The sequence below is a fragment of the Diplotaxodon limnothrissa genome, linkage group LG23 (genome assembly GCF_057381915.1).
Source record: "Diplotaxodon limnothrissa isolate DT_005_m linkage group LG23, D_limnothrissa_male_GT1.1, whole genome shotgun sequence".
Classification (NCBI taxonomy): Eukaryota; Metazoa; Chordata; class Actinopteri; order Cichliformes; family Cichlidae; genus Diplotaxodon; species Diplotaxodon limnothrissa.
Window position 1 is genome coordinate 35281799 of NC_140617.1, and position 12330 is coordinate 35294128.

Genomic DNA, 12330 nt, shown 5'->3' on the forward strand with positions numbered 1-12330 from the left:
AGTCATCACTTTACTTCTGCTCTGAAATAGTTGAACGGTGTTGCACCAGTTCATCCAGCATAGGATGGGTTGCAAGCAAAGCAAAGCAAGTAAAATCTTTAGGTTTGTCCGTACTGGCGATTAAGTGAAACTTTCACTCCCTGCGTACACACAGACTCACACTTAACAGTGGAGTTGTGTCACGGTCTCACAGGAGTTGCTAATTGCCTTAGAGACGACAGATGAGCTCATATCCTCTGGAGACCAGACACTGAAGTGCATGGAAAAAGATTCAACAGCAAAGCATCTGCTTTAACATGAAAGCCATGAGGAAGCTAATAAAATGATAAATAATAAAATTGTTATACTTTAATAATTATATATTCTAGTTGTAGTGTCAGTGAGTTCTCAGACCACACCCATCTTTTTAAAGATCTATTTAAATATTTAAATAAAAATACTTCATAGGAGGAGATATAAATGTGTTGCGAATTGAAAAGAAATTAGGACATGAATCTAAGTGTTCTCCAATAGTCTCTTAGCTCTGCTTTGTCCCGTGTGCATCCATTTACATGATAAATGGAAACAAAAATGGCGTCTTCCTTAATCCCCAGAGTCTGAGCGTATCATAGCCAACCAAGCTGTCTTTGTGTTGCTCTTTAACTAACAGCTGTTTTTGCTATCCATACAAACTGCTTGTGTGTGTGCATATTAGTTAATGAAAATATGTTGCGGTAATGAGTGAGTTTCAGCTCTTAGATACACTTTTAACTTAAAGAGCTATGTTAGCTATGTCCATTTGTACCCTTTATGCTAAGCTAACTAGCTCCTAGCTAGCGACATTGTTCGCCTCGACGACTCTCTGCCAAAAAAGCTGTACAGTTTGCTAAACACCAACACACAATTTTCAATTTTCACCAAAGTTGTTTGCAGATAAAATTTAAAAATTTTATGGTTGAGGGTTTTGTGAGTTTATCAGAAAGAACTGCTAAATTTACCAGACAGACAACATAAAATGATCAGAGTAACAGGAAGTGTGCGACTAAAGACCTGTCTGATTAATTCCAACTGTATTTTTAATATAAATATTTGACAGCTTGCTAAACCATCATGTGAAAACATCTACACAAATCCACTTGAAAGCGGTCTTCATTGTGTCATTTCAGCACTGCTAAATGGAGAATCTGGACAAAGTTGAGGAGCTGCTCAGCCAGTAATTGGCTTCGCTGAGAAGACAGCTTCCTCTTGATCACACGCACACTCACACAGTCTATGACAGCTATACACAAACACACCCACACACACACACACACACACACACACACACACACACACACACACACACACACACACACACACAGACATGTTTCTGCAGACATACTCTGAAACAGTAAAATGAGAATCATCCGAGAGCAACAAAATCTAAATATAAAGCTATTTTCTGTTGCTGTCTTATACATAGCCACCACAGCGTGTTTGATTTGGGAGTTTTGTACACTGATTGGCCTTCTTGACACAACCCCAACAGGGATTTGTGGCTCTGGCTGGAATTAAACCTGTGACTTGCTTGCCACTATAGTACTTGTACAGATGCATAAAATATGGATCCATGTATTTACACCTTAACTGTAGCCTGGCGTCTTCCTCCTGCTCCAGTGTTTGTTTGTTAGATAGCCAGCGGCTTTGAGCAGACTGAGTGAGAGGGCTACTGATGCACAACGAGAGCCTCTGTGTTCTTTTTCTTAGTTTTTTGATCTGTCTGGGAATGATAGAGAAGGTGCGGTTGAACAGCAATGCCCAAGTACCGAGTGGTTGCCAAGGTAACAAGCTTTAGGTGTCAAAGTAAGACAAATTGGGGACTTTTGTTTTCCACGTGAAAACACAAATACCTCCATTGAAATCACCAAGGTTAGAGATGCTGTTGTTGTGAGCGTGTTGATATTAATAAGTGATCCACGTCTGTGCATTAAAACAGAAGCTGCATGCAGCCGAACACTTTGCTGGTCTTTTTGCTGTTCGGTTGTTCTGCTGTGGAGTAAACACCAGCTCGGAGCGATGATGTCATTTTCCAACCACAGGAAGCGATAGAGGGCTGTAGTGGTGGATACGGCGCTCCATTGTGTGTGTCTACGTGTGTTCGTGCACCCTGCTGTGGACTTCCCGGAGTGATGTTGGGTTGCCTTGGTTACCTCATCCGGTCAAAACCCAGGATGCTAAGTGTGGCTCAAGAGCAGCCGTCAGATTTGAACACATACACTTGGGTATTCATCCATGACCAGGACATATGCTCCGATTGGTTTTTGTGTCCCTCTAGACTTTGTTAATTGGGTAAAGGTGCTTAAAGGACATCTGCTGCTTCCAAATGAATCCTCCGGATCACTCTGAATAAATGTTATCTGTCATTGAGGATCGTTTAGGGTAGCAGGAAGCTGTAGCTTTATCTAACACTCTACAGTTATCATAGAAGTTGATGCTTCCATGTTCAGAAAAACATCTACTACTTATACTTGGACTTTAGTTTTAGTCAGGACCAGTATTTGGTAGTATGGCTCTAATCAGGGATACCGTTTTCATACTTGGAATGCATGCAAAGTCAGGGAGGAGGAGAAGCTTGAATGGATGAACCGTGTAAAATTGCAAAATCACTTTTCTCCATCTGATATACAGAAACTCCAGCTAAAAATGTCTTTAGATGAGATCAGTCCAGCCATTATTTCCCACTTATCCAGTTCAGGGTTGCAGGCATACTGAATCCTGAGCTGTTACGGAGTTAGAGGCAAGGCCAACCCAGAGAGCCCTGCCTGTCTTTGACTGTAGAGGAGAGCCCACATGCACCCAGGAACAACACGCAAACTACACACAAAGTCCTCAGACTACAGCTCTTTAGATGAGATGTTAGATTCTGGGTTTTTTGGCAAGTCAAAATTATAAGCGAGTCATCGATTTTATGGTATTTTTAATTTGGTAGTTGTTTTGATCTGTGTTGTTCAGCACTTTGGTCTGCCGGGTGTGTTCTTAAAGTGCTATACAAATAAACGATGATGATGATGATGATGATGATGATGATGATGATGATCGATTGGAGGTCTCCTGGAGAAATTTGAATTTAATACCTCATTGTTTGTGAAATCGTGGCTCGAGCCCTGCAGCCATGCAGCACCACTTTTATTGTTTGGGTTGGCCGTCGCGTCAGGATCTGCTCAGAAAGAAAGAATGAAGAAACTAAAAACACTCTGTTTGTTGGTTACTGATCGCCTGTGTCTTCTTTCCTTTCCTCTGCAGAGCTTGTGTTATCCTGGGTGTGGTTTTCATCCTGTCCTCCTTATGCATTATGGGTAAAGCCATCCACGATCTGGCCACCAAACTGCTACCAGAAGTGGTAAGAATTCATCCATCACACTGTTCTGTGTTTGCTTTTAGACAGATTTGTGAGGATTATAATCGGACTGTGAAAAGAGACCAATTCTGCAGAGCACCATGCTTTAATTGTTACACTTATTGCACAAAAAGCAGCGGATGAGACAGGATAATAGTAGATTAGTTTACTACCACATGCTGATTTTCCTACATGGCAGGCAGGAAATGGCTCTGGCTGAGATGCAGGGGTCAAAACTGGATTCAGACAGAAGATGGACGAGAGCTTTGGATTAAGCGGCTTCCATATGGGATGCATAATGTTCTCCATTTAACATTCAGGGGAAACCCCCTAAACATACTAACATACTGCACACCATGGCAGCTGTATAACCCACAGCCACGTTCATCTCCCTGAACTCAGGCTGCCAAAGGTTTAGTGTGTAATCAGATTTTTCTGTGGAATTTGCAGTTATTTTTAAAGCTTTGGCAGATAGTAACCGCTCCTGTGTCTGGCCAGGACCAGGGCTCTGCTGTCCCTGGTGTAATACAGACAGCGAGCCAGAGACGGGGATTTCATTTAGAAGATAAGAAAAGGCCAGCTGACTTTGCTCCCATATCTAATAATATCTTTACAAACAACATGCAGGATGTTTATTTGCATGAAGCCGTGTGTAGCATGGCTGACTCTGACTCCATCTTTGAGTAGTGGATCTGATTGGACGGCATACTTTCATCTTTGGTTGGTAGCTCAGGATGATGAGACCAAGACACAAAGAGGAGGGTGTTATGAACACAGAGATGCTATTGAAGATGAAATGTTAGGGACTCCAAAATGTATTAAGATCGTTTGGTTTTAAATATTTTCTTTGCTTCAGTGTTGCAGTAGATGCTGTGTGGTCATGTAGACGATGCAGTCGGACACCGTGTGTTGCCAAGTCTACAGCTCTGATTTATGATTGTCTTTTATTTCCAATGATCAGGTTAAAAATAGACTTACCTTTATTAATGTATTACTTTCCTGTTACTCTATATCACCTGTGCAATTGCAAGGTAACAATGTAACAAATACCTGTTCTAAAGAAAGGAGGAGGAGATGCGTGTGTTTTCTCTTTTATGTCCTTTCAGCACCTTTTACACACGAATGTTGTGATGACAGATTCTAATGTAGGAATCGTGCAATGCTGCTGAAGTAGTTTTGTGTATTTTGGCAAACATGAAATAATTTATGTAGGTAGGTGATAGTGAATGTTAAAAAAGTATATTTCACTGCAGTCCACACTGTGTGCATCTGAAGTGAGATCATTTTTATGGTTAAAATATTCAAGACTAATGTGACTCTAAATGTGCACTTTTGGTAGTCACTTTACTTTATTCTCACAAAAATATTTCAGAATCAGAATTAGATTTTTTCCCCCCTGTTATTACTGTCTGTAAGTGTGTGTGTGTGTGTGTGTGTGTGAGAGAGAGAGAGAGTGTGAGTAAACCAAGTGTAATAGTGACGCTCACAAACCTCACGTGTGAAGACTCACAAGCTTTCACACTTCTGCAAATAGCGTTTTCACCTAGTTGCCAGTCAGTATCATCCATCAGCTGCTGTTTATTATTTTTCCTGCCTAAGTCATGTTCATTCAGCTTTGTCTGTGGTGGATCTCAGACGCAGCAGTAACTCGTGGCTGGTATGAGATAAATAAGAAATATTAAAAGTAGAAGAGATTAAGAATAAACTTATGGACACGAGTTTAATCCATCCTCTTAAATTCTGAATTAATAAAATGTGTAATGCTGTTATGTACCGTAGCCACTGTGTAGCCACTTCATTAGGTACACTTGTTGATGTGCTCATTAACACATATCTATTTAGATAATACATTGGCAGCAACTCAGTGCATTTAGACATGTAGTCATGGTTAAGATGACCTGCTGAAGATCAAACTAAGCATGAGAATGGGGATGAAAGGTGATTTAGTTGACTTTGAAAGTGGGGTGGCTGTTGGAGCCAGATAGATCTACTCGGATTTTCCCGCGCAGCCACGCGAAGGTTTAAAGACAACAGTGCGAAAAAGAGAAAATATCCAGTGAGCAGCAGCTCTCTGGGTGAAAAGGCCTCGCTGACAGACTGCTTTAAGCTGCCAGGAAGGCAACAGTAACTAAAAAAAGAAGAAAAAGCAAGCTCTTGTTACAACCAAGGTATGAAGAAGAGCATCTCTGAATGCACAGCACATGGAACGTTGAAGCAGATGGACGAGCAGCAGACGAGCCGCATGCCGCTCCTGTCAGCTAAGAACAGGAAACTGAGGCTAAAGTTCAGACCGTAGGACCCAAATGTTGCCTGAGCTGATGTGTCTTGATTTCTACTGCAACATTTGAATGGGAGTTTTATTAATGGTTCAGACTTCTGGTGGTGGTGTAGAGTTGTGGGGGATTTTCTTGGCATACATTCGGCCTCTTAGTACCAGCTGAGCATAGTGCTGTTGCTGATCATATCCATAACTTTATGACCACAGTATTTGTTATATAGCACGTGTACCTAATAATAGTGGTCAATGAGCGTATACGCGTGTATATGATGTTAACATAAATGCAGGTTGCCTGTCATGGTGACATCTTACTTACTCACTAACTCCTCTGTGTGCTCCTCACATTGTTGTTCCACATGTGAAGCTAACCGAGCTGGATGCTTTTCAATGAGACGAATCACATTGTTGGATCAGCTGCTGAGCAAAAGAAAGATTTTCAGATAATCTCCACAACTGACTCAGTCTCAAAATCCAATTCGTTTTTGAAGCCCTTTACAGCTTTATTGACCTAACTGTGTTTTCCTTCTATTCATGTGTGGCTGCGGCGAGGGAGAGAATGGCCTGTCGCGAGCACTAAAGTGGAAACAAAGGCAGAATGTGAGAGTGCCGAGACAGACAGATTGTGTTTTTCTGAGTCGACCCGCTCCTCTGCTGTCGCACACTTGGTTTCTACCAGACTGACTTCTGGTGCATCACAGTTGGAGATCTAAAGTTTGTGCCTCGCAGCCTCCCACCTTGTGCCAGTGTTGAAAAAATAAGATTTATTTTCACTTCCTTCCTCTCTAGAAAATGTTAATAAGGAAAGCAGCTGCTCAGGTACGCCAGGGTTGGACAGAGTGGGAGGTGTGAGGTGTGTGGAGGAGGATGTTTGGTTTGACACCTGACTGTTCCTGCTCTGCAGGTCCTTTGTGCCCAATTAATGTCAGTTAGCATCCAAAAACAAACCGTTCTCTGCATGACACAGATTCTGTGAAAACCTTTTAACTCCCAGCAGGGCTTTTCATATTGCAAATTAATTCTGACCTCTGACAGCTGAGAGAGTCTTACATTCTTGAGGTTTATGTAATCCTTTGCAAGGCCACAGAATGACGTTTAAATACAGCACAAAGACAAACTGCCTTAGTTACGAAGTTAAAAGCAAAAGCAACCAGTGCAGTCAGATTTGGCACCCAATAAAAATCTAATTGTTCATCAGCTGAATATTAACACTTTCTATCGTGTTTGTTTTAATCCACACACAAATTTAGTTGTAGTTTTATGACAAGCTACATGCTGACATTGAGCGTCAGAGGTGCAGGCTGGCAGATTCTGCACAGAGATCTATAGTAGTTACACGCAAATGTCAACTGCTGCATTCATATTATGGGCAGAGGCTTTTCTCTCTCTCTCTCTGTGTGTGTGTGTGTGTGTGTGTGTGTGTGTGTGTGTGTGTGGTTCCCTCTGCCATTGGTCAAAATGCCAGCCTGCAACAGTCATGGGAAAATTGATTATAAGGTCACTGGGGGATTCCCTGTGATAACAGAGTGAGTCGCAGCATGCAATCCTTCATTTCAGCTGACTGGAAACAAAACTTTCCAAAATAACCAAATAAATGATCGACAGTGTGTGCCTCTGTTAGTACATTCACTCTTCTCAGCTCTTGACCCTAGCTACATCTATACCTAAATGTGTGTTTTTTATTGCAGTGATAGATATAATGCACTGTCATAGACTATATAAAAGATGGAAGTAGCTTCTGATTTTAGTCAAAAGTCCTAGACTTGTAAATAAAATGTCGTTTCATTTTAGTCATACTTGAGGCATCTAAACATTTTTTTAGTCTAGTTTTAGTTGACTAAAACATAAAATGTAATCAGCTACATTTTATATTGTAGCTGACTACAATATAAAACCAATTGAATTGGTTTTTAATTCAATTCAATTTTATTTATACTTTATATTTATATATACTGTGAGCAAGCACTTTGGCAACAGTGGGAAGGAAAAACTCCCTTTTAACAGGAAGAAACCTCCAGCAGAACCAGGCTCAGGGAGGGGCGGGCATCGGTTAGGGTCAGAAGTGTCTCTTCCTTGACGTCAAATGTGAAATGTATCCATGTGTCGTTTGCTCCTCTTTTCCTCCCAAACTTTGACATTTTGTCGAATTTTCATGAGATAAAGGGAGCACGGGAGCTAGTTGTACTGTATCCTGGAGGCAGTTCAAGTGTGCACATCTGACCTTGCTGCACAAGATTACTTGTGATTGGATCACTTCCAAACTCTTCCCGCCTTTCTACACAACTAAGTTCTGATCTCGTCTCTCCAGAACGTTTTTATCTAGTTTTTATTCACTGACAAAAATATGGATACGTTTAATAGTTTGTAGTTTTTGTCCTTGTGGATTAGTTTTGTTTTGTTTGTTTTTTACTAAATTATCGTCTCGTTTTTGTCAGAAAAAAAAGGTTGTTGAGAGAAAAAAATAATTGGTCAGTTAATTTAACACTGCTTTAGGGTGGGCTTACCTTGTGACTGACAAGGTTTCGCAGTCATGTCTGCACCTCACCCACCACACCGTTTCAAAGCACCTGGACGGCGATGGTTAAAACACTCGGTTCAAAGCTTCACAACAGGACTTTGCTAACAATTGGCTGAAGGCACAGTGGCTATGTCCATCGTTTACTTACAGCCTGTGTGTAGCGCCTTTTTTGTTTGTTTTTTTACAGCCTGCAGCCAGGCTTATTTTTTGCTTTGAAAGACTTTAAGAATTGTTGTTAAAAGTTCACATTAAGAAGCATTTCTTTTAAAAGTAACTCACCTTATGAGGATGTCTAATGAACCAAAATGAGCTATGTCTGGTTTGAATACGTTTCCTGTTGCTGAAGAATGGTCAATGCTTTGTAGATAAACAATTAAAATTTTAGTTTCAAACCTGAGTCACAGCATTGACTCAGGTCTATGCAGCACGCTGAGGTTTTCTTTCCATCTCCTCTTTGATGTGCGCGAGCTTGCCAAAGTAGCTTTTCATGGCTCCGAGGCCATAGTACAATATTAATGTTGCTGCAGAGGCTCTGAGTGCTCTGCAGCTCGCTTTCTCTTCTCTAATCCATCTCTCCTCCTCCAGCCGTCCTCTGTGCATTTACATCTCAGGCATTTAGTGATGTGGCCCTCAAAACAGATGTAAGTAAGTAAAAGTAAGTAAAATTTTATTTATATAGCACCTTTCAAGATAAAAATCACAAAGTGCTTCACAGAAGCTAACAATTTAAACATGTAACAACAAAGTCATGTTTAAATTGTTGAAAACCAAACGGATAAAGCGCAGGAAGCGAATCTGTGGCCCAACACTAATCAAAAAAAGACTTATCAGGAAGAGCAATTACATAAGAGCTACGGGGAGCAGTGGAGAATATTGTTGGACCATTACTGGAGGTAAACGATACTGAGGGGAGGTGGTGATGATTGTGGGGGTGTCAGGGTTGTCAGAGATAGTGTCTGTGCTGTTTTGACAAGGAGGCAGAGCAGCTGGATTCATCAGTTCAGTGTGAAAAAACTTGTTACTGATGTAGTTGTTATTAGACTCACAGTGTTGGTGAGCTTGGTAAATGTGACGTTGTGCTAAAATGTTGCTTTTCTGAATAACCTGTAGGGATTGGAAGGTTAAGTTTGCTAAAAGACAGCTACAGTCCCGAGCTGTGTGCTGCCTTGTGATTGTAGGTGTATTGAAAAGAGACCTTGTCTTTGAATTTGAACGAAGAGTCTGATAGATAGGGTTTGGTACACAGTGAAGTACTGGTTGTGTCTATAAATACAGATATTACCCTGCATGAGCTGACTCACTGAGTAGTAAAAGAAAGCTCAGCAGTCAAGGCCATAGACTGTATATAAAGGATGGACATAGCCATTGGTTTTGTGACCTTTACATTATAAAGTATCAATGCTAGACTTTTGCCTGTTGCTCCTGTGTGGGTGGGTGGGTAGTTTTTATTTGTTATTTTTATTGACCTAGAATGTGCTCTAGGAAGACCAGATGGTGGACTCCTAAGTAATCAGCTAATGCTAGCAATGCTAGCAGCTAACTTTGTCTAAAAACATTCAACCCTGTACAAGTTGCTGTTTGGTAAAATTTCCTGTTGTGAGCTGATAGTAATCACTGTCTAAAACAAGTCTTGAAGTGTTTTGAACCAATGCTGCACTTTTAACAAGGAGATTGAATCCCACTCTTGGTCTGTTGTTTTTGTTTCTCACAGGACGATTTCCTGTTCAGCGTGTCCATTGTCAGCGGTTTGATGTGCATCATATTGGCTGTAATCAAGTTCATGCTCGGCAAAGTACTGACAAGCCGAGCTCTCCTCACTGATGGTAGGTGTGCACGTGCAGAGAGATCATAGCTTTTTAGAACTTGTAAACTTTCTCAGCTTTCCGTAGTGATGCCATCACAATCGTAAAAATCATGGGTTTGTCACTCTGACATGTCTGTCAGCTCCAATTGGTTTCCTAAAGTTGCCTCATAGTTGATGAGATTACAGGTGCATGGAGCCAGCTTAAACATCTGTCACACTACTGGATTCTTGGTGAAAACAGTGAATATCACAGTGACACTAGCAGGTTTCTGAGAGCTGACCTCTGAACCCTCAAAGCCGACTTTGACTGACATTTGTCGTCTCTTTCCAGGATTCAACTCACTGCTGGGGGGGATCATGGGCTTCTCCATCCTGATCAGTGCTGAAGTCTACAAGAACGAGCCCAAGGTGTGGTACCTAGATGGAACAATAGGTGTCCTGATAGGTCTGATCATCCTCGCCTATGGAGTTAGGTAAGTGGCTAGTACTTGGTAAAAAAAATGGCGTACCTTTTATTTGGTGTCATGAGATAATTGTTGATATTGCAGCAGAACATATCCACAGAATGAATAGAGGAGCTGGGGTGGAGGTGGGTTGCAAAGCAGCTTGCAGAGCATTGGTTTGGACATTTAGTGAGGAAATGGTATAAACTAACTACCCGAATAAATACTCTGTGGTGTTTTAAGATAATAAAAGCACAATGAAGTCAGAATACCTCCATCTGGAGTCAGTATTCATAAAACCAAAGCTTACAAAGTGATTTGGTGTAATTACACTGTATTAGTTCTGTGTGGAAAACCAATTTCAGTGTGTGCAGTTTTGACACTGGATTCATATAAAAGCATTGCAAGTTATATTTTGTACACGGGAATGATGAAAAAATAAAATAGTGACACCTTTAAAGGTTGAAATCTCGAGGCTAGAAAATTTGTATTCTAACAGCTGGTAGGGGTCTGAAGGTTGCTGTCATCTCCATTTTCAAATCCCCCAAAGCGACCTTAATGTTTAAGTGCAATATTGAGCCGAGATGCTCAGATGTATCATTAGGTGGATCAGAGGTTGATCTCTTTGCCTGTTTTTTTTCTGTGCCGCAGACTGCTCCTGGACATGGTCCCCCGCGTCCGACAAACCAGGAACTACGAGCGCTTTGAGTGACGGATCACAGAGGGCGGGTTTGGGAGTGACTGGCAGGATGGGGACTGTAGAGGCCCTCCACAGACAATCACAATCAGTCCTCGCGGTGCCAGCGAAGGCGTCGCTGTCTGTGCAGTTCTCCCATTCAAAGCTGGAGTGGAAGATGGTGTCAGTGGCATATTTTTAATGTTTTACAGTTTAATGTACATATGAAATGTTCACCTGTTTTTCAGAAGTCAAAGGCACAGTCTGCTTTTTCATGTTTATTTCATCCATATTTAAAGAAGGTAACAGAGATAAGACTGTGGGGGAGGGGGTTAATGTAATTTTTCAAAAGTTGTACACAGCTCAGACTGCAGTGTTACGGATGTTCAATACCTCAGTTACATGTCATCACCCCGTCACGACAGAGCAGCTTGTTTTTTCCCATGGTTCCACGAGGCCTTTGCTCAGCTGTGCTATAAAGCTTTGCAGCACAGCAGGTCAGAGTGATTGATGCAGCTGATGTAGCGGTGGAGTATTAATGGTGTTTACCTTTTTATGACTAGAGAGAAGATAAATATCAATAAAAAGTCCATTTGGCACAAGGAGCAGGTACATAAGCACACACATGACAGGCTCAGTGACGTGTGATTAGCCGTTTATAATATTTATCCAGACTGCTGCAGCAACGTCCTTTTAGTGCCAGCTTACAATCCTGGAGCAAAAAAAAAAATCTTTCTTGGCACTGAGAGTCGGGATCTGACCCTTTTCCACTGTAACTCTAACAGAAGGAAAACAAAACGGCTGCGCTGCCTCCCAGGAAAAGCATTTATACAATTAACTCGCGCCATCTACTGACCAAAAGAAAGGACTACAAAATGTAGGTCATTACATGAGAACGGTTATCTAATATGCAGTTGTGCTCAGAAGTTTACACACAGTCATCATGGGTCTGTCATGGTAATTTGGCATTTTGAACTAGGGTGGAATGATTGTTCAGGATACATGTGCAATAATTCAAAAACAAAAACAAGAACAGGCTGCAGAGGTTTCAGTATATTTCAGATTTTCTTTACTCCACGCGGGGTCAAAAGTCTACAGAGGATCAAATATGTGCAAGTTGCACCTCGAGCCGCAGAATTTGAATTTACACTATTATTTTATCCGCTTTGTGCAGTGCACGTGTATCCCAGTAAAACAGCCTGAGAGCATGATGTTACCACCACCATGGTTGACGGTGGGTACAGTGTTCTTCGGTTTGA

The 12330-nt window shown here is 41.4% G+C and overlaps 1 protein-coding gene across 1 annotated transcript in view; it reads left to right on the forward strand.

Annotated features, from left to right (window-relative positions):
• LOC146608604 (transmembrane protein 163a) overlaps nt 1–11107 on the forward strand; it is a 29239-nt gene extending 18132 nt beyond the window's left edge. Inside the window, exons 5-8 of the mRNA XM_085348264.1 lie at nt 3262–3358; nt 9860–9971; nt 10284–10425; nt 11047–11107. Of these exons, the coding sequence (XP_085204390.1) occupies nt 3262–3358; nt 9860–9971; nt 10284–10425; nt 11047–11107 (412 nt within the window). The remainder of the gene's footprint in view (nt 1–3261; nt 3359–9859; nt 9972–10283; nt 10426–11046) is intronic.
• Nucleotides 11108–12330: the final 1223 nt, after the last annotated feature.